Source organism: Schistocerca piceifrons, chromosome 7, assembly GCF_021461385.2.
Source record: "Schistocerca piceifrons isolate TAMUIC-IGC-003096 chromosome 7, iqSchPice1.1, whole genome shotgun sequence".
Classification (NCBI taxonomy): Eukaryota; Metazoa; Arthropoda; class Insecta; order Orthoptera; family Acrididae; genus Schistocerca; species Schistocerca piceifrons.
The window spans coordinates 69564700-69585577 of record NC_060144.1 but is presented as its reverse complement, the minus strand read 5'-3'; the positions used below and the strand labels follow the sequence as shown (position 1 = coordinate 69585577).

The window sequence follows — 20878 nt, the reverse complement described above, 5'->3', positions numbered from 1 at the left end:
CTTCTTGTGTCAAGCGGGTAATATGCAATATGTACAAGAATCAGGAGGGAGCAATAAAACCAATTTTTCATGATTTAGCACAGCCAGAATTGTCACACAAATGTCTACACGGAAAGACGCAGAATCCTAATGAGAGCGTAAACAATTTGATTTGGAAAGTGATTCCTAAAAGGGTGTTTGTAAGCATAAAAACACTGCACTTTGGCATTGATGATGCAATAGCAACCTACAACCAAGGGAACAGTGTGAAGTTCTGAAGGCATTAGGATTTACAGCTGGGGTGAACATTGTACGAGCACTAAGAAATATTGACAGAGAAAGGATAAGAGGAGCAGAAAGAAGATAAAGGCATATGGCGTATGATGGAACAACAGGCCAGAAAAAAAGACAGAAGAGGAAGCTTTTGGAGGATGAAGAAGAAGACCCTGATAATCCATCCTATAGTGCAGGAATGTACTGAGAAACTTTGACAGCCATTTCCCATAAATTAGAATTTTTCTAATATAAGGAACATTTTCTCAAAATCCACTCAAGCTCGAGAGATGAAATTTTTATAGAGCACTACTAGTGGTCAAATTTACATTGTAACACAGCCATTTGGCAATATGTTCAGTAGTTTCATTTCAGTTTAATTATAAAGCAATTATTTGTAAAAAAAATTGGGTCATTAATAAAAAAAAATTGGAAGGAAACTAGAAAAGATACTCCAAAATCCATCCGTCATAACTGCAATACTAAACCACTCTGTATGTAAAAAAAAATTCAAATTTTTTCTATTTGGTAGTTTATTCATAAATGTTCCTCAAACTTAGTGATTTTAACATGGGCAGCATAGGCACCTCCGGCTCCCCTTAAGCTCTTGATAACGCGCACAATGAGTGAAGCTCGCCTACTTGGATCTAACAAACTTTGCTCTCTACGCTATTTTTGCGACGAATGCAAAGTGCATTGTCTCATGACAAGCGATAAGAGAATTCTTGCGACTTATCGGAAGCAGTCAAGAGTGAACTCCTGCCTCCTCAGAAGCAATATTCGGAATGCCCAATACTATTGCGCTCCTCGCACCTGGAGAGAGAGAGCCACTCCCATCCAGCGTCTTGTCTCCGCCCTTTCGCAAATTACGGAGCTCGTACTATTTTTCAAAGCCAACGTTAGATTCTTGCCAATGAAAAAGTCCCTTTCAAAATTTCCTCCCTCCTTGCCGTCGCATTCCACGAGGAAAAGAGAGTAATACCCTGTGTGAGACAGAGTATACAAATAAACACATTCTCCCTTTGAGTATTGCCGCTACGTTCCCAGGTGTTCTGCCCGCGGGAAATGGCCAAAATTCCCAGGGCCACTTGAGATTCTTGGCTGGTTCAAATGGCTCTGAGCACTACGGGACTCAACTGCTGAGGTCATTAGTCCCCTAGAACTTAGAACTAGTTAAACCTAACTAACCTAAGGACATCACAAACATCCATGCCCGAGGCAGGATTCGAACCTGCGACCGTAGCGGTCTTGCGGTTCCAGACTGCAGCGCCTTTAACCGCACGGCCACTTCGGCCGGCTTTCTTGGAAACCCAAGTCGTGCTGTTGCTATTCAACTCGCTGCTCTGTCAGCTTTACCTAGAATCGTGACAAAACTGTTTTTCGCTCTAAGTTTGTAGTTTCCGCTGCCTCGGGCACACGTGCGATTGTCCACGGCTTCCCTTGGCAGCGTGTTGACGTATGCAGCGTCTTCGCCTGTCGCTAATCCTCTGGGGGCCTGCCCTCTGTGAAGCGTGCCGACATGGGTGCGCGACAGCCGCTCGCCCGTGTCCACCTGGTCGCCGGGCTTCCCAGTTAGGAACGCATCAGAAGAATTCCTTTTATGCACGAAGTGTACCAAGTTTGCAAAGAGAAGAATCATAGCCCTTTACCGATGCTTAATGAGACAATAATTCACCTCCCTCACACTTCATATATTGCAATAAACTAATGACTGATTTTAAAAGCAATTATCTCCTTTAATTACTGTTTTGGTTGGCAGGAGAGCCAACACCAGGTTACTAGAGGAGGCCGAAAGGCACGCGTTTTAGCTCACGCAGGCTGGCGTGAGGTCTTGAACAGGACAAGGAAATTAGAATTTAGAAAAACGGACGTAGCTGGTGGAATACTTAAATTTAATCCGTTAATGAAGAACGTCGGTCTTGACGGTACATGATTCACAATATCAATAGTAACTGGTAATGGCGCCTTGCTAGGTCGTAGCAAATGACGTAGCTGAAGGCTATGCTAAACTATCGTCTCGGCAAATGAGAGCGTATTTTGTCAGTGAACCATCGCTAGCAAAGTCGGTTGTACAACTGGGGCGAGTGCTAGGAAGTCTCTCTAGACCTGCCGTGTGGCGGCGCTCGGTCTGCAATCACTGATAGTGGCGACACGCGGCCGATTTAAAGGCTACCACCTAGCAAGTGTGGTGTCTGGCGCTGACACCACAATTATAAACAGGAAAAGCTTTGACGCTTTTCAAACTGAAGCAGGAGAGTCGCAGACTGATGTGACCTGATAGCTTGGAGTGAATCGTTGCGTTGTTTCTCGGATGAGACGACAGTTTACAGAGACCGAAACTGTATCCCGGAGACCAGGACAGGGCCTACCACGTGTGACATCGGAAGGAGTGGCTCGTTAATTGGCTGTAAGGGCACTATGTAACGCCTTACTACTGTACTGCAACTGGCATCTGACTTCGCAGCAACTCCTGGAAGTGTAATATCGAAACAAACCGTGTACAGAATCCTTCACTCTGCTAAAGACCTTTATTGTTAGAGACCTGTTGTATGTTTACCTCTGGTGCGTCTTCACAGAAGACAGTCACCACTGAAGTCGCAAAAGGCGGTAGTTTGGAAGTGGTGGAATGCACACTGTAGGGCGTTTGGCATGGGGCTGCCCTTGTAGGAACCTATTTGTAACAGTTCGTTGTGCCGAGGCTTGGATGGCCGCTGCAGATGCAGTATAATGCGCCAGAGCCCTCATGTCGAACACGATGATCCTTCTCCTCGGCAGTGACACGTGGCAGTCTGGGCCCGGTCACCTTGCGACCCTACATTTTCGTGACCTACGGAGCCAGCAGTCATGTACAGTGGCTACTTGCCTGACACGTGTTTCTGCAACATCACAGAAGTAATATCCAGGCTCCAGTAGCCCTGCTATACGACCTCGTTCATACTGATAGAGGTGTTGATAATGGCATCTTTTTCGCCTCAAAGGCATTCTTGCCTAATATCAATTTACCATGTCGAATCTCGAAGGTGGACAAAGATGCAACCATTACAACGTGTATTTAAAGCAAACCTGATTTGTATCCTCATAGTGACACTATTAGCGCCATTCTTATGTGACTAGTGTGAAATCTGAATACACAGGGTGGTCCACCTGAAGCTTCCGATGAGATTATCTCGAAAACTATACATCGGGTAAAAATAGTAGCTAAGACAGGTTCGTAAGCTCAAAGGGGGACATCAAATGATACTACACGTGACCCCCACCCCCGCCCCCTTGGGTATGGCGGGGGACAACTTTTAAGTCTTAAATGGAAATCTCCATTTTTTATTGCAGATTCCGACTCTCCATAAAAAAGTAATCAAGTTTTGTCTGAAACATTTCTTAAACAATTGACATGTGTCGCTTAAATCGAGAAACATTAAAATTGTGGAAGAACTCCGATTTATTTAGAATGATCCAGGAAGGACGCATCAAATCGACACAAAATGTGCACCAATTCTTTCATTACCCCATATTAAGCTATTTTTTTTTTACAAAATGTATCCTACCCTCCACTGTTTTTGTTGGAGGGAGGCGGAATGCTATTAAAATCTCGTTATGGAACTCTTCGCAATTGCTTTACTCACCAGACTGTGGCGCTACCGTGGCCAAACTGCGAACTACGGCTCAGTATAAAGGTCAATGCAATGCGATCAGACGTCACTTCACTTTCAGATTGTGAACCGTAAACATCGACTGACGAAAGTAAATTATTTTTAGCGAAACATGGTTCACTATCCTCCTACAAAGATTGTTGATATGATGTTAATTTTAGGTGAATGCTATAACAATTACGCTGCAGCTGCGCAATTGTATGCGGACCGTTTCCCAAACAGACGACATCCAAACGAAAACATTATTCGAAATTGCACTCAATGAGCTTCAAATGGATACATGCACCGTCCACCTCGTCATCGCGAATACAGTGAAAATGACGCTCGTACCCTTACCGTTCCCGCCTGTGTTCAACTGGATACCGAAATTAGTGGTCGTGCGATTCAGAGACAAACTGGAATACCGAAATACTGTTTTGAGGATTTTGAAGGGATATAAATATCATGCGTATCATATCACACTGACACAGTCATTAACGCTGAAAAATATGCAAATACGCGTGAATTTCTGCCGATGGTCCTTGGAAATGATAAGAGGTGACAATGAGATTTTTAGATACGTTATGTTCACCGATGAAGCCACATTCAAGAACAAAGGCGAATTAAACCGACATGATTGTCATTATTGGTCCCATTGGTCCCCTGTCAATCCACACTGTCACAGACCCGTTGACAATCGACACAAATGGTCGTTAATGGTCTGGTGTGGAAATTTAAAAGGTTACTTGATAGAACCGTATTTTTTTGACCAAAATGTTACAACTTCTCCGCGATGATTTGTTGGAGCTAATGGAAGGTGTTGGTTTAGAAACAAGATAACGAATGTGGTTCCAACAGGACGGAGCAGCTCCTCATTATGCCAAAAATGTGCGGTACGTTTTAAATTTACGGTACCCTGGTCGGTGTATAGGACGCGGCGGACCAATTCAGTGGCCCCCACGTTCACCAGACCTAAAATCTCTTGATTTTTTCTTGTGGGGTTATTTAAAAAATATTGTTTATGAAAGGCAGCCCACAACCCGAAACGCATTCAAGAGCGTGTGCAGACATACCACGGGATGTGTTGCTCAAAACTGTGGCCAACTTTCGCAGACGATTGACTTTATGCATTGAAGCAAATGGGGATAATCTTGAACAATTTCTTCGTTGCTAATTTCTTTAATTCAGCGCCCCAAATTGTGAGAGGCAAGGTGACCCACACTAATGAAGCACCCCATGCGAACATCATTCTACTATGTCCATGTCGTTGTTCCTGGGTAACGCTAAAAATAGGATACAGTACATTTTGTACACAAATAGCTTAATTTGGCGTAACGAAAGAATTGGTGCATATTTTTTATCGATTTGATGCGTCTTTCCCGAATAATTCTACATAAATCAGAGTTCTTCCCCAATTTTACTTTTGTCTCGATTTCAGTGCCATGTGTCAATGGTTTAAAAAATGTTTCAGACAAAACCTGATTACTTTTTTATGGAGAATCCGAATCTTCAATAAAAAATGGGGATTTCCATTTAAGATTTAAAATCTGCCCCCAGCCCCACACAAGGAGGCGAGGGGCTGGAGGTCACGTGTAGTATCATTTGATGTCCCCTTTTGAGCTTACGAACTTGTCTTACCCACTATTTTTACCCAATGCATAGTTTTCGAGATAATCGCAGCCGAAACTTCAGATGGGCCACCCTGTACATCACCTTTCAGACGTAGAAACACGGTTACTAACTCTCGCGTATGTCACACAACACCTCCTTGGTATATCTGGAACATAACTGACAGCCCTTTTTGTTCGGTGTTTTACATTCTCATCATAACTGCTTCTTCTGTCGTGTTATCTGAATCTGGAATCTAAATTGCACTGCAAAAGTTCACTACCTTAATTATCTTAGTGGCTTTTGAAATCAGTTTTTTTTATCATTATGGAAAACCCACTTGCACTGTTTACTTTTTTGATTGAAACTGTGTGTTATTTACAGCATACGTAATCTGATTACCAAATGAGAACATCAACAAACAGCACCTTCATTTGTGTTACTATGTGTTACAGGTCATGCCAATAACTACAGTCATAAGGTAAACTGTTTTTTGGCATATAATATTTGAATGTTATTTACTCATAATGGCAGTAGCACCTGTGATGCTAAAAAACGAATCGCTTCCGGCGAACGGATTTTTTAGTTTGCAGTTTGCTTAGCACAGAAAAATATAAATACATACGATAGCTAATGAAGAGGAGTACTGCCAAAATATTTTCCTTGTTCTTAATTTATTCGCAACCACGTTTTAGACCCCAAATTATACACTCCTGGAAATTGAAATAAGAACACCGTGAATTCATTGTCCCAGGAAGGGGAAACTTTATTGACACATTCCTGGGGTCAGATACATCACATGATCACACTGACAGAACCACAGGCACATAGACACAGGCAACAGAGCATGCACAATGTCGGCACTAGTACAGTGTATATCCACCTTTCGCAGCAATGCAGGCTGCTATTCTCCCGTGGAGACGATCGTAGAGATGCTGGATGTAGTCCTGTGGAACGGCTTGCCATGCCATTTCCACCTGGCGCCTCAGTTGGACCAGCGTTCGTGCTGGACGTGCAGACCGCGTGAGACGACGCTTCATCCAGTCCCAAACATGCTCAATGGGGGACAGATCCGGAGATCTTGCTGTCCAGGGTAGTTGACTTACACCTTCTAGAGCACGTTGGGTGGCACGGGATACATCCTGTTGGAACAGCAAGTTCCCTTGCCGGTCTAGGAATGGTAGAACGATGGGTTCGATGACGGTTTGGATGTGCCGTGCACTATTCAGTGTCCCCTCGACGATCACCAGTGGTGTACGGCCAGTGTAGGAGATCGCTCCCCACACCATCATGCCGGGTGTTGGCCCTGTGTGCCTCGGTCGTATGCAGTCCTGATTGTGGCGCTCACCTGCACGGCGCCAAACACGCATACGACCATCATTGGCACCAAGGCAGAAGCGACTCTCATCGCTTAAGACGACACGTCTCCATTCGTCCCTCCATTCACGCCTGTCGCGACACCACTGGAGGCGGGCTGCACGATGTTGGGGCGTCAGCGGAAGACGGCCTAACGGTGTGCGGGACCGTAGCCCAGCTTCATGGAGACGGTTGCGAATGGTCCTCGCCGATACCCCAGGAGCAACAGTGTCCCTAATTTGCTGGGAAGTGGCGGTGCTGTCCCCTACGGCACTGCGTACGATCCTACGGTCTTGGCGTGCATCCGTGCGTCGCTGCGGTCCGGTCCCAGGTCGACGGGCACGTGCACCTTCCGCCGACCACTGGCGACAACATCGATGTACTGTGGAGACCTCACGCCCCACGTGTTGAGCAATTCGGCGGTACGTCCACCCGGCCTCCCGCATGCCCACTATACGCCCTCGCTCAAAGTCCGTCAACTGCACATACGGTTCACGTCCACGCTGTCGCGGCATGCTACCAGTGTTAAAGACTGCGATGGAGCTCCGTATGCCACGGCAAACTGGCTGACACTGACGGCGGCGGTGCACAAATGCTGCGCAGCTAGCGCCATTCGACGGCCAACACCGCGGTTCCTGGTGTGTCCGCTGTGCCGTGCGTGTGATCATTGCTTGTACAGCCCTCTCGCAGTGTCCGGAGCAAGTATGGTGGGTCTGACACACCGGTGTCAATGTGTTCTTTTTTCCATTTCCAGGAGTGTACTTACGGAAATGCGAATAAAACTCATTGACCTATACTAGGCATTTCTGCTGCCAGTCAACGCAGTGGGAGCGGACCACAACGGCTAACTGAAGGGCGATCTCCCAAGAGCCGGCTAGTTCAAGATTCCCATTGGGTTGGCCAACGTAGTCTGCCTGTTATTGATCCAATGGCAAACTGGAAACACTGTAGAAAACGTTTGGCATCTATGTGTCCATATACCTATCTCCTGTTTGGTCCAGATTTATCCCGATAAACTCACTCGATGTTTTGTTGTCCATTAGATTACATATTCTGAATTGTTCTCACTGAAGGGACGGCTTAGATTTAACAGATTCAGAGTTTTAACTGCAGCGAGCTCGTTCCAACATAAACTGTAGCTTATTTCACTACCTACGTTGCGAATCCTCTGTCTCAGCCCCCATGGGGATTACAAGGGACCGCTGTTTGAAACAGTTTCATCCTAGACTAAAGTGTTCGCCCTGAAAGCGGACAAGCGTGTTCTTTTCGGTTATAATCTCACTGGAGGCAAAACTTTTACCTCTTCTGTGAAAGAGCCTCGAGCAGTAGATCGATTGTCAGTAAGTAAATCCTAGCACAACTTCCTCCCCCCCCACCCCACCCCACCCCCCTAACATTTGTCGCTACCTTTATTTTTCACGCTGTAGACCTGAAGGTGGAAAACTTGCCCAAATGCATACCTGTTAGTGCCTGCTTTTTCTGCTTCTGAAAACTGTATTGACCTGAACATTGGCACTGAATCATTTTTTAATTGCATTTAGGTAGGTATGTATCCCTTCATTTACTTTTGTATACGTTCATTGTACGCTGAAGAGTCAACGAAAGTGGTACACTTGCCTAATATCGTGTAGGGCACCCGCGAGCACGCAAAAGTGCCGCAGCACGAAGTGGAGTGGACTCGACTAATGTCTGAAGCAGTGCTGGAGAGAACTCACACCATGAATCCTGCAGGGCTGTCCATAAAGTACGAGGGGGTGGAGATCTCTGAGAGCACGTTGCAAGCATTCCAGATATGCTCGATAATGTTCATGTTTGGTGAGTTTGGTGGTCAGCGGAGGTGTTTAAACTCAGAAGAGTGTTCTCGGAGCCACTCTGTAGCGTTTGAGGTGTCGCATTGTCCGGCTGAAATTGCCCAAATCCTTCGGAATGCACAATGGACATGAATGGATGCAGGTAATCAGACAGGATATTTACGAACGTGTCACGTGTCAGAGACGTATTTAGATGTATCAGGGGCACCATATCACTCCAACTGCACACGTCCCACACCTTTACAGAGCCTCTATAAACATGAACAGCTTCCGCTGACAAGCAGGGTCCATGGATTCATGAAGTTGTCTTCATACCCGTACACCCCCATCCGCTCTATACCATTTCAAACGAGACTCGTTCGACGAGGTATGATGTTTCCAGTCATCAACTGTACAATGTCTGAGTTCACGCGCCCATGCGAGGTATAAGACTTTGTGCCGTGCAGTCACCAATGGTACACGAGTCGGCCTTCGGCTGCGAAAGCCCATATCGATGATGTTTCGTTGAATGGTTCTCACGCTGACGCTTGTTGATGGCCAGCATTGAAATCTACAGCAATTTGCGGAAGGGTTGCGCTTCTGTCATGTTCTTGCAGGATCTTTCTCCGGCCGATAACTGAGATTAGATGTTTCACCAAATTCCTGATATTCACGATACAGTCGTGAAATGGTCGTACGGGAAAATCTCCACTTCATCGCTACCTCGGAGATGCTGTGTCCCATTGCTAGTGCTCCAACTATAAGACCACGTTCAAACTCACTTAAATCTTGATAACCTGCCATTGTAGCAGCAGTAACCGATCTAACAACTGCGCCAAACAAGTATTGTCTTGTGTAGGCGTTGCCGACCACAACGCCGGATTCGGCCTGTTTACATATCCCTATATTTGAATACGCACTCTGGTACCACTTTCTTTGGCTCTTCAGTGTAGTACTGTAAAACTACTTCAGTGTGACTACGGACCGAATGTAGATACAGACCATTTCGATGCTGAAAGTGCGTATAATTCTGCTAATTCGTGGCAATTTAGAATACTTTGTTTAATTAAAAGCCGCGTGGGCGAGTCCTCCCTCGGGCATGGGTGTGTGTGTGTTGTCCTTAGCGTAAGTTAGTTTAAGTTAGATTAAGTAGTGTGTAAGCTTAGGGACCAATAACCTCAGCAGTTTGGCCCCATAAGATCTTACAACAAATTTCCAAATTTTAATTAAAAAGTACTTTTGTCGTAATATTATCGTGATAAGTTCTAATTCATTTGCATTAGTACAGTATTACTAAATGGCTCCGCTTCGTCAGTTTATTGAACACAGCGTATAAAAATAAGAGATAAATAAATCAGCAGCAATATATCTTCCCACGTTATCTAAAACATCTGGCGATGTTCAGATAATTTTTCGATTTCATACCTATAGGCAACAGACGTAGGGACTCCTTTTCGTAAAATCTTTTCGGTTTTCAAGCCGCATCAACTCCAATAAAATTGTCAGCGGAGCTAGCCATAGACAGCTCGAGGATTTTATTGCAATTGACGCGGCTTGAAAATCGAGAAGATAGTATCCAGTCATGCCGCCGCGGAAGACTCTTAGGACACATAGAGACTCCTTCCATGTTATGTTGCGGTAACGGAGTCTAAGGCTCTGCGGTTCAGTATAAGGATGAGGCAAGGGGCTTCATGAATTCTACCACCGATTGTAATGTAGGAGTCATCTTAAAATATAAATTACACTGTAAAATTCATAGAGCTTTAAACCATGGCGCTGCGTCAGTTTCAGCAATTTACGATTTCAGCAAAACCTTTAACTCAAGAAGAATATTATGTGCGGTTGTGTTCCGCTTACTTGTAGAGCAGAAAGTATATAAAATTTGGCGATATAAATGGTACTAGACATTAAAATACAAATCTCCAAGCCCCAAAACGATGCGTCATCTCATAAGGAGCGGATCAGTGGAAGATAGAAGCGTAACCGACCTCACTGTCGTTTCCTTCACGGCCGACTGCCAAACTTGAGAATTACTTTAGCAGTATTATAGCATCATTAACATGGTCAACGTCACTGTACGTTTATCGCCGCCGGAAACTGGCTACTCGCTGAGGCGATGTGATATGCGAGACGACACTCTTGGTAGTGCGGCGTGACTGTTATCCACGCTACACTCATTTTTCGGCAGGAGTTGTGCGACAAGCAGCATGTCACGGCAGGAGCGTGCTTGCGCCGCTGCCAGTCTGGATACTTACGTTCAGTAAGTAATGCAACACATTTTTTTCTGAAAGTGGGTTGGTTTTCATTTTTCAGAGTTCCAACACACTTCATTATGTCCCTCTCTTGTTGGCAATAAATCCGTACTTTTCAACATAAACTCTGTTCAGTGCGATGGCCATACGTCACCTTACTGGGCCGGCCTTTATGCCCGCATGATAACATTCTACTTGTCGACGTCAAAGCCAACGTATTTTTGCATAAATAATGTTCCCATTATCCACTCACTGCTTCCCGCGGAGTGCGTCCTTTACTGAGAGAAACAGTCGGGAGCTGGAAGGTGCGATTCAACTTAACTTCTGAGGTCATCAGTCGCCTAGAACCCGGAACTAATTAAACCTAACTAACCTAAGGACATCACACACACCCATGCCCGAGGCAGGATTCGAACCTGCGACCGTAGCGGTCACGCGGTTCCAGACTGAAGCGCCTAGAACCGCACGGCCACACCGGCCGGCTGAAAGGTGCTATTTTGTGGCGACGAACACACTGCAGTCCTTTCCTCATTTTCCTGAGGGTGATAGAGCTGCGTGCGGACGGCCGCCATGCGGGAGATGGGACAAGTTTGCGGGGCCTTATTGCGATGACGACAGGTGTCTCTCTCAACCATTTACCGTGATTTTGTTCACTGCCGGGTCTCCGTAGTCATTCTACAAGCGTCTATGAGTACCTACGATGCTCTGGTTTTCCGCAAAAAGACTCTCAATTACAGCTGTCTGCTTGGAACGCATCTCCGTTACGGACGCCATCTACAAGGCTACGTGTAGCACTACCGCCAATCGAAAGTTCATGAAACTAAAGGGGCTGAAGCGAGAATAGTCCACGATGTCCCACAACAAATTCTGCATTTTTTAAACTGGAACTGGCCGAGAAAACGTTGCATTGCTTGTTGAATGCCTGTCGTATTTAACGTACACCTCTTGAGACTAGAAAGAGATAATGTCTGCCATTCCAACGTTAAAAACAATTTCCATATATTAGGTATATTTGGTATGCAGCATTATATGAAAAGAATGCCACCAAACGTAAACTGGTGAACGACTACAGTATTGCCGGTCGGGGTGGCCGAGCGGTTCTAGGCGCTATAGCTGGAATCGCTGGAACCGCGCAACCGCTACGATCGCCGGTTCGAATCTTGCCTCGTGCGTGGATGTGTGTGATGTCCCTAGGTTAGTTAGGTCTTACTAAGTCTAGTGCTAAGAGCCAGTTGAACCATTTGAATACAGATTTACCACAAACCTCTCAAAATATTCCCCATGTTTTACTTAATTTCGAAGTATCGCAGCAGCTGTGGGCGTTAGCGGAAATAAATCAGTTCATTATCAACCTGTGGTATCAGACTATAAGATGGAAAAATATTTCTTTATCGAATAATTTCTTCAAACACTAACAAGAAAGAAGACATAATGGAAAATACACGCGAATCCAAGAACAGTGACTTTATTTCCTGCTTGGAAAGTAAAATCTTTACTGAGAAACTAAGTATAGAGCCTTATGTAGTACTGCTTCATCTACAGAAAACTTTGTTTTTCTTTTTTTTACCACATCAAAAGACGTTAAATGTCCTTCCTAAGTGTAGAACAGCCAGCACTTCGTGTTGCGCTGGGCGACAAGACAGTCATGTCGGCGTTGTACCGCTGTCGTCCCAGAGTGAAAAATATTAAGTCTGTTCAATTACGTTTATATTTGCCACACCGATGCAGGTTGCTTCTGTGTCACATCGTGATTGCATTGCGTATTATATCACACGTTGCATCGCATCAGCAAGAACCATGCCATGCGATGATGAGCTGCTACAGTGAGCATGTCGCTGAACAACCTTCTTGGTACTCTGACATATAGCAAACTGTTCCAACGGTTGCAGCTAACAACACAGCTCCAGATTTAGTCCTGCTTAATGGTGTAGTTACTTTGCCGACAACAGTAATTGGATATCTTATGCAGGTCGTCAACCTACTTCAGTATTTAGCAGTCTGAAGCAGCGATGACGAGGTTGTTTTAGAGACGGTAGCAGTTGCTCGAGGCGTTGTCTTCCTTCCCATCCTTTCTTGTCGCTAGAATTTATTAAACTAGTACGATGCTTGAGCGACACACCCTCTCAATAATTCAAATACTCACATTTCTCATGCTCTGTGCCCCAAACAAATAGTGTTCCTGTGTTAGATGTTCATTTATTTCCGCCAGTGTAACGGTAGATCACTTTTAATGCAGCGTAGAGTAACGCTAAAAGGCTTTCACGCTGGGCACTCTCTACTTGTGTTCTGCCACGGCTGTGCGTGGGTCGCCCTGGGACAGGGTGTGCAGCCACTTTGCTGTTCTCCAGCAGGTGACGTATGTGTTCGCAGCGCGGACGGCAACTACGAGGTGACCATCATGACCAAGGCGATCCTGCACCACACGGGCAAGGTCGTCTGGAAGCCGCCCGCCATCTACAAGTCCTTCTGCGAGATCGACGTCGAGTACTTCCCGTTCGACGAGCAGACGTGCTTCATGAAGTTCGGCTCGTGGACTTACGACGGGTACCTGGTGGGTGACGCCGCAAAACCGCCTGCTCTGCTGTCTGCTTCCCCTCGCATGTGACTGTGAAACGTAAATGTAATGTAGTACGTGATTACCACGGAATCCTTTTCGGGTACTGAAGTCCTGTGTGACTTTTTTGATATTGTTTACTAAGTGTATGGCCTGAATGAAATGACGTACTTGATAATTTGAAAAATTTTTACTTTCAGAAATATCCTCTTCGTCGCAGGATCAATTACATTGAACGTTCTTCCCACGATTTTGTAGCACATTTAGTCTCGGCGTATTCGGCAGAAGAGCAGGCAAGACAATCACAAAGGACAACTTGCAGCGTTACTTATTCAGCATCATTGGAGTTTCAGAAGATAACCGCATGAAAACTACTAGACGCACAATAAAAATGACACATTTCAATGTATAGGGCATCTTAGAATGTTTCGATGCATCATACTCAGAGCGTACCACAAATTGGCAGGGATGTCAGAACTCACAGACCGACAACTCAGTAAACTTTCAAAGTGGTCTGCTGTCTTTAGTGGCCACCCGATTCCGCTCTGACACTTTCAGAGTCATTCAAAGAATGTTGTTTACGGTCAGTAGCGCGAAAATACCCAGATCATGCAATACTAGCTGGAGGCTACTTTAAACTTCTGGATAAAGTCTGGGACGTCTATGGTTTCATTGTAGGGCTACAGATAGACAATCTCATGAAGTACTTTTTCACACGTTTTCCCAAACTGTCTTGAGTGTATAGCATTGCTCCTACCTACATTGTTGTGTATCTGCGCTGAAATGCTGATCGTTTGTTTATTCCAGCATGTAGTAATCTTGATGATAATTGGACGTTTGTTGCATGTTTGTTTCATGGTGTTGCAACTTTAATGACCAGCACTGTAGTCCCTTAGTATGTGGCCAGCCCCCTTCTTGTGGGCTGCAATCCATTTGTAGAAGGCAATTCCTTAACAGTTTATTAGACAATTTAGCAATAGTTCTTAAATGTCTCCGTTCTTTCATTGCACCACTTACTAACACGCCGCAGCAACTACAATGGAAACAAGTGAACAAATAGCTACAGGAAATTAATTCAAGCTTGCATTCGTAGACAAATTGTCGAAAACAGAAATGTTAGAAGTAGAAAAAAATTAGAAACAGAAGTGAATCTGGCATCACGACAATGTACGTCCCACATTGTTGTAACGTTGATAGGAACTTACAATAGAACGTTTGTTTTCTCCACTAGTCTTGTGCAGTTAGTTTGGCGGCCCACGCGCAATGGAAATGTCTTACACCTTACATCTACAAACAGTTCGCCTCTTATCGACCAGGATTAAAGATCGTAATAACATCATAGCGACTGATACGTGAATTCCTTAATCGTACCACACTTACACGCCATATCGTAAATACCATAAAAGAAGAAGCGGGATGGAATCACGGTTGCTAGTCACAATTTATAATTAACACTGTTTATTGACATTACCCTTTTAAAAAAATTGACAATTACAAATTGCGGACGGGCCACTAGATAAAACTTTGCAAATACAGTTAGAAACCCAGCGTACTCTAACAACGTACACTAACAAACAATTCCAAATTAAGAAAATAGGTTTACCGACAAACTTGAGAACTTCAACACCCCATATAGGACATCCCTCAAAACAGATACAATGAAAACAGTTGCAGGTAAAGGGTGACTTAAGAACACTTGAACACTTGTGCCAAGCTAAGATGCCATTACATAACTATTTAAATAAAAAAATACAACAAACACACTGATCTCTAAAAAATAAATGTTCACGTGCTCAGACGTGTTAGTAAAAAATTACTAGAAAAAGCTGCACAAGGAACTCAGCAGATGCTATGAAGTTTACGGTTTAACCAGTCGCCAGTCCCTTATATTTATGAAAACAATTTCATATATAAATAGGTTACATACAATATATACAGTATATCTACCAGTTTAACCCACCTTGACGGAAGGAAGATAAATACTAAACTTCGAAAGGCGATATGTGAATAGCTCCGGTAGTGGCCAGCTTCTTAAACACTGCCAGACCTAGACCACGGATGACATTTCACTACCCGCCAAGGCGCTGGCACAATCAAAAGTTTCTGCCCGAATCACAAAGACATTGCAATAACTCTGAAGCCGGCCGGTGTGGCCGTGCGGCTCTAGGCGCTTCAGTCTGGAACCGCATGACCGCTACGGTCGCAGGTTCGAATCCTGCCTCGGGCATGGATGGGTGTGATGTCCTTCGGTTGGTTAGGTTTAAGTAGTTCTAAGTTCTAGGGGACTGATGACCACAGATTTTAAGTCCCATAGTGCTCAGAGCCATTCTCTGAAACGTAGAAACACTCGGCAGAACCTTTGATTCACTTACACATGGACGACTGTATTAATACAGTGCAGGCTTTAACAACGGCAACATAAAGTCATTTGATTGCAGGGGACACAAAAGCACTAGTAAAACTTCTGAGAAAATTTTCAAATAACAGCCTCCATTTAACTAAGCCGACTGAACTCTTCCATACCGTCTTAAGGTTCGACTATGAAAGTCTCACCATAATAATAAGTTTAAAATCTCTGAGTGCGTCGGTGAACAAACAATTATGACGACTTACTCCATACCAGGTACACAATACGAGGGAGCGGGTCCCACAGCTTCACCGCTTCCCTTCAAATTTTGTTCCCAGCGAAGTCACAGAACTTGTATCTCCAAGCTGCCAATGTCGGGAAACCGCCCGACCAGTTTCACACCACAACGTGTAACGATCATCACACTCGTTTAGCAGCCGTTGACATTCGTCTCCCAGTGAATGTCACGAGGGTTACCCGTCGAAGGCTAACAACCAACTCGCTTCGCCTGCCAAGCCGCAAGATAAGACACGAGAAAAGCAAAGATAGCTTACTTCTACCACAATCGATCTCAACAATACATGAACAATATAAGACTGGTGCCAGCTCGCCACGGCTCAGCGACTTCGGTTACGAAAGAAGTCACGACGGCTAAGAGTGTGTTTTTGCTAGAAAGAGCAGAGAAGCAGTTGCTAGCATCTCACTTAGACTATGAAATGGTATCATTTATTTCCAGTGTGATGAATATAGAAGAATTACGGACTAAGTTTAAAGACATTGTAAATACTGTTCTTGACAAGCATGTGCTTAGTAGGGGAATTAATGATGGAAAAGACCTGTAGACGTATAGTTTATGTCCATCGGTACTACTGTGTCCGCCACGTTTGAAGGGGAGTTACACACCGATGCAACGAGGCCTTTCTTTAGACAACCAAAAGCTTAGAGCAAGCAGCATGCTCGTGTTGGACGAAGGAGCAGGGACAAAGGGGGAACCACGGGGCCGCTGTGGCCGTAACCGACGCTGCCGTTGAAATACTGGCGTAACCGTGTCTCGTAGGCGTCCCAGTCTTCAGCCGATACATCATATGTCGGAAAAGATGACGGTTGCACTGACGGAAAAGTAACCTGCTGCGAACACACAGACGCCACTTTATTGAGAGCAGTAGTGGGAGGCTGTTGTTGTTTCAGGGATGCTTGCTGCTGGGCAGTGATGAGTTCGAGTATTTCTTCAATGATACGTTGGAGTATTTCTTCCATCGTGATGTTTGTCGGGTGACTTACCACTGACACTAGCAGGCCGAGAAAACGTAACCCTCACTCGTCGCCCAATTGGTATAGTAGGAACAAACACGATTTATGGAACGTAGTGCCTTATAGGTCAACACGTAAGAAACAGGTTGTGCGTAGCACTGAAGGCGTTACCTGGACAACAGTAATACAGGGTACAGAATAGGCTGAGCACTCGTTTGCTGTCGCTTAACTAACAGTGTTTCCTTGACTGCTAACCGCAGCGCGGCAGGGGGCTGACACAGATGACCTGCATAAACGGGCCTGTGAGCTGTATGTAGGCGCGATCTCTGAAACTGCGCGCCTCGTGAGTGAAGGAACATGAAGGCCCACTGTGGTTTAACAAAAAAATTCGTAAAATGCTGAGGAAGCAAAGACTGTTACTTTCTCGATTCAAAAGAGACTTGCAAATGATGACAGGCAAAGGTTAGTAGAGATCCGTCCGTTCGCGAAAAGGTCTGTAAGGGAAACATACGACTACCACCATCATACCTCAGCAAAACGTTTGGCCAAGAATCAGGGAAAATTATTGTCCCATGTAAAATTGCTAATCGACTCTGAAGCTTACATTCAGTCACTCGTTGATCAGTCTATTGAGGCAGGAGAACACGGCAAAACGAAATCCGAAGTTTTAAATTTCACGTTTAAGAAATCGTTCACGCGGGAGAATCGTACCTTCGTTTGACCACAGCACACAGGCTTATATGGACGACATAGTAATGAGCATCTATGGCGTAGAGATACAGGGGAAAGTCGCCAGGTCCACATGGAGTCCCAACTCGGTTGCACAAAGAGTACTCTACGGCACTGGCTCCTTATTTAGCCTGCATTCATCTCGAATCTCTCGCCCATCGCAGAGTCCCAAGCGACTGGAAGAAAGCGCAGGTACTCCTGTATACAAATATGGTAAAAGAACGCACCCACAGAATTACAGAGCAGTATCCTTAACATCGGTCTGCTGCAGAATCTTAAAATATTCCTTGGTTCGAATATAAGAAAACTTTTCTTGAAACCTTGAAGCATATGTTCACGAATCAGCACGATTTTCGTGCGAAACTCAGCTTGCTCTCTTCTCATGTGATTTCCAGCGAACTACAGGTGGAGAGCAACCAACGAATCCGTATTTATATATTTCCGAAAAGCGGTTGACGCTGTGCCCAACTGCAGACTATTGACGGAGGTACGTGCTCATAGAATAGGTTCCGAGATATGCGAGTTACTTTAACGATTCTTGAGTAACAGACTCCAATACTTTGTCCTGGATAGTGAGTGTTCATAAGAGACAAGGATATCGTCAGGATTGCCCTACGGACAGAATGAGCAGCAATCTTTGGTTGTATGTTGATGCTGTGGTGTACGGAAGGGTATCGTGTTTGAGTGAATATAGGGGGATACTGTTGTGTTGGCAGAAGAGCCAACACCGTGTTACTAGAGGAGGCCGAAATGCACGTGTTTTAGCTCACGCGGGCTGGCGTGAGGAGGGAAGGACTGTACTGACGTGAGGTCTGGAACATGAGAAGGAATTGGAATTCAGAAAGCGGACGTAATTAGTTTGATACTTAACTTTAATCCATTAATGATGAATGTCGCTCTTGACGGTACATGATTCACAGTATTGTTTGTTCAGAATACATTCTTGAAGTTATTACTTGTAGGAACTGAATATGGCGCCTTGCTAGGTCGTAGTAAATGAAGTAGCTGAAGGCTATGCTAAACTGTCGTCTCTGTAAATGAGAGCGTATGTAGACAGTGAACCATCGCTAGCAAAGTCGGCTGTACAACTGGGGCGAGTGCTAGGGAGTCTCTCTAGACTAGACCTGCCGTGTGCCGGCGCTCGGTCTGCAATCACTGATAGTGGCGACACGCGGGTCCGACGTATACTAACGGACCGCGGCCGATTTAAAGGCTACCACCTAGTAAGTGTGGTGTCTGGCGGTGACACCACAGATACAATATGACTTAGACGCAATTTGTAGTTGGTGTGATGTATGGCAGCTAGTTCTACATGTAGAAAAATGTAAGATTATGTGAATGAGTAGAAAAACAAGCCCTTAATGTTCTGATTAGACCACGGATTATTAGGTCGTAAAAAAGTGTGTTTTAGGCACCTAAAATAGGCTCTGTCAGTAGTTCATTTAGGCTATATAAAACCTGAAATAAGCTCTAATAAAAATGATGCAGAGAAAATAAAAATAAATTAAAATACACATTCACAGTATGAACATCTTTTTAGTCATTAAAACAAGGAGAATGAATATTTACACCGTTACAGAGCACAGCAATCTACAACATTAATGTTGAACATAACTCCAAATTTTTTGAGTTCCTGCAAGATAAATATCTCCGTAAAAAAGATGTGGCAACGGTTTTATTAATAAATTCGTTGTTTCACACATTCTGACCATAGTTGGCTTCACAATAAATAACCAAAATCTTTTCTAGGTTTTTTAGTGAAAAACTGTGGTGCTTGGCAGTCAGAATCTATTTATACGCTGAAAAAGAACGTTCTACATCAACAGATGTGACAGGGCGTACTTCATTTTCGGCACGTGTTGGACAGGAATGCTGCAGTCAGGAGTGCTGGATTTTCCACTAAGTATGTCGGCAGCTGCACACAACTCCTTCAGGCCAGTGTTCTTCTGCAAAGCTGTTTGCATTTTTGCCCGTACTTTTTCCCCTACTTCACCTGGCGCTTCATTAATTTTCATTTTGACTTCTTCAAGCAAAGAAATATTGTCGTAGATAGGTCACCCTGAGCCTTCCAATTGTGAAATTATTCTTGCCGTAAATATGTAGTGGGCCCTAATGTAAGATAAGTCCCGTTTTAAAGAAGAATCTTTGAGTAACTCCATTGCTCCTCCGGTATATTTTCAACCGACTGGACAGTTGAGAGATGCGTACTATAGTATTCTGCTGCTATCAGCCACGTGCCCCAGCGGGTGACAACAGGCTCTGGCGGCAATTGGACATCTGGAAGCTGTTCTTTGAATGCCTGTATTTTTGATGGTGCATTAACAAAAATTTTCATCACCATAGATATTACTTTAGGGAATTGTAGCCTTACTTGCTCTGCTATGCGGTTGGTCCCATGCACTACACAAGTTACGTGCAGCATCAATGGGTAGAATACTTTTAATAGTTGAAACGCTTCTATCATATATGCAGCAGCATCAGTGACGGCCAGATGCACCTTATTCTCATCCACTCCGTTTGGGTGTAGCACCTTAAGCCCATTGTTCACAAACTGTACTATTGTTTGTTGGTTAGTTTTTGCAAAGCTGTTTTGAGCAATCAAATGAGCCCTGGATGGAGCATCTGGATGTAGCTTGCCAATAATCAGGTTTGCAATGTAACGGCCAAGACTGTCAGTAGTTCATCCACAGAAATCCATATACAAGATTATCCAACATCTTCTCGGATGTAAGCTGAATCCACATAATTCTTACGTAAAGTTGACTCTGCAGGAATAGACTGATGGCAGTACTTCTCAAGAAAACCTCTGAAAATAGGGTTTTCTAGTTTCCGAAAGGGGATGTTTGCTGCCACAAGTGCATGACACAAAGCACTGCAGAACTTGTTTTTTTCGGAGGATTCACCAGAGTTATTGGTTAAAAGAGTTTGCTTCAATTTTGACTTTCGTTCAACATTAGCTTTATGTGCCATTCCATCTGCATGCTCAGTTAAGTGAGATTTCTTAACGCTCGAAACCTAATACGAGACAAAAGGGAAATGCAGTTTAGAATCGCATATAAAGAGTATTTCGTATTACTAAAGGATAGCGATAAAAAAGAATCCTAAGTGACAGG

The 20878-nt window shown here is 44.4% G+C and overlaps 1 protein-coding gene across 1 annotated transcript in view; it reads left to right on the top strand.

Annotated features, from left to right (window-relative positions):
* LOC124805225 (acetylcholine receptor subunit alpha-like 1) overlaps positions 1–20878 on the top strand; it is a 412453-nt gene that overhangs the window by 323026 nt on the left and 68549 nt on the right. Inside the window, exon 4 of the mRNA XM_047265724.1 lies at positions 13255–13435. Coding sequence (XP_047121680.1) covers positions 13255–13435 — 181 coding nt within the window. The remainder of the gene's footprint in view (positions 1–13254; positions 13436–20878) is intronic.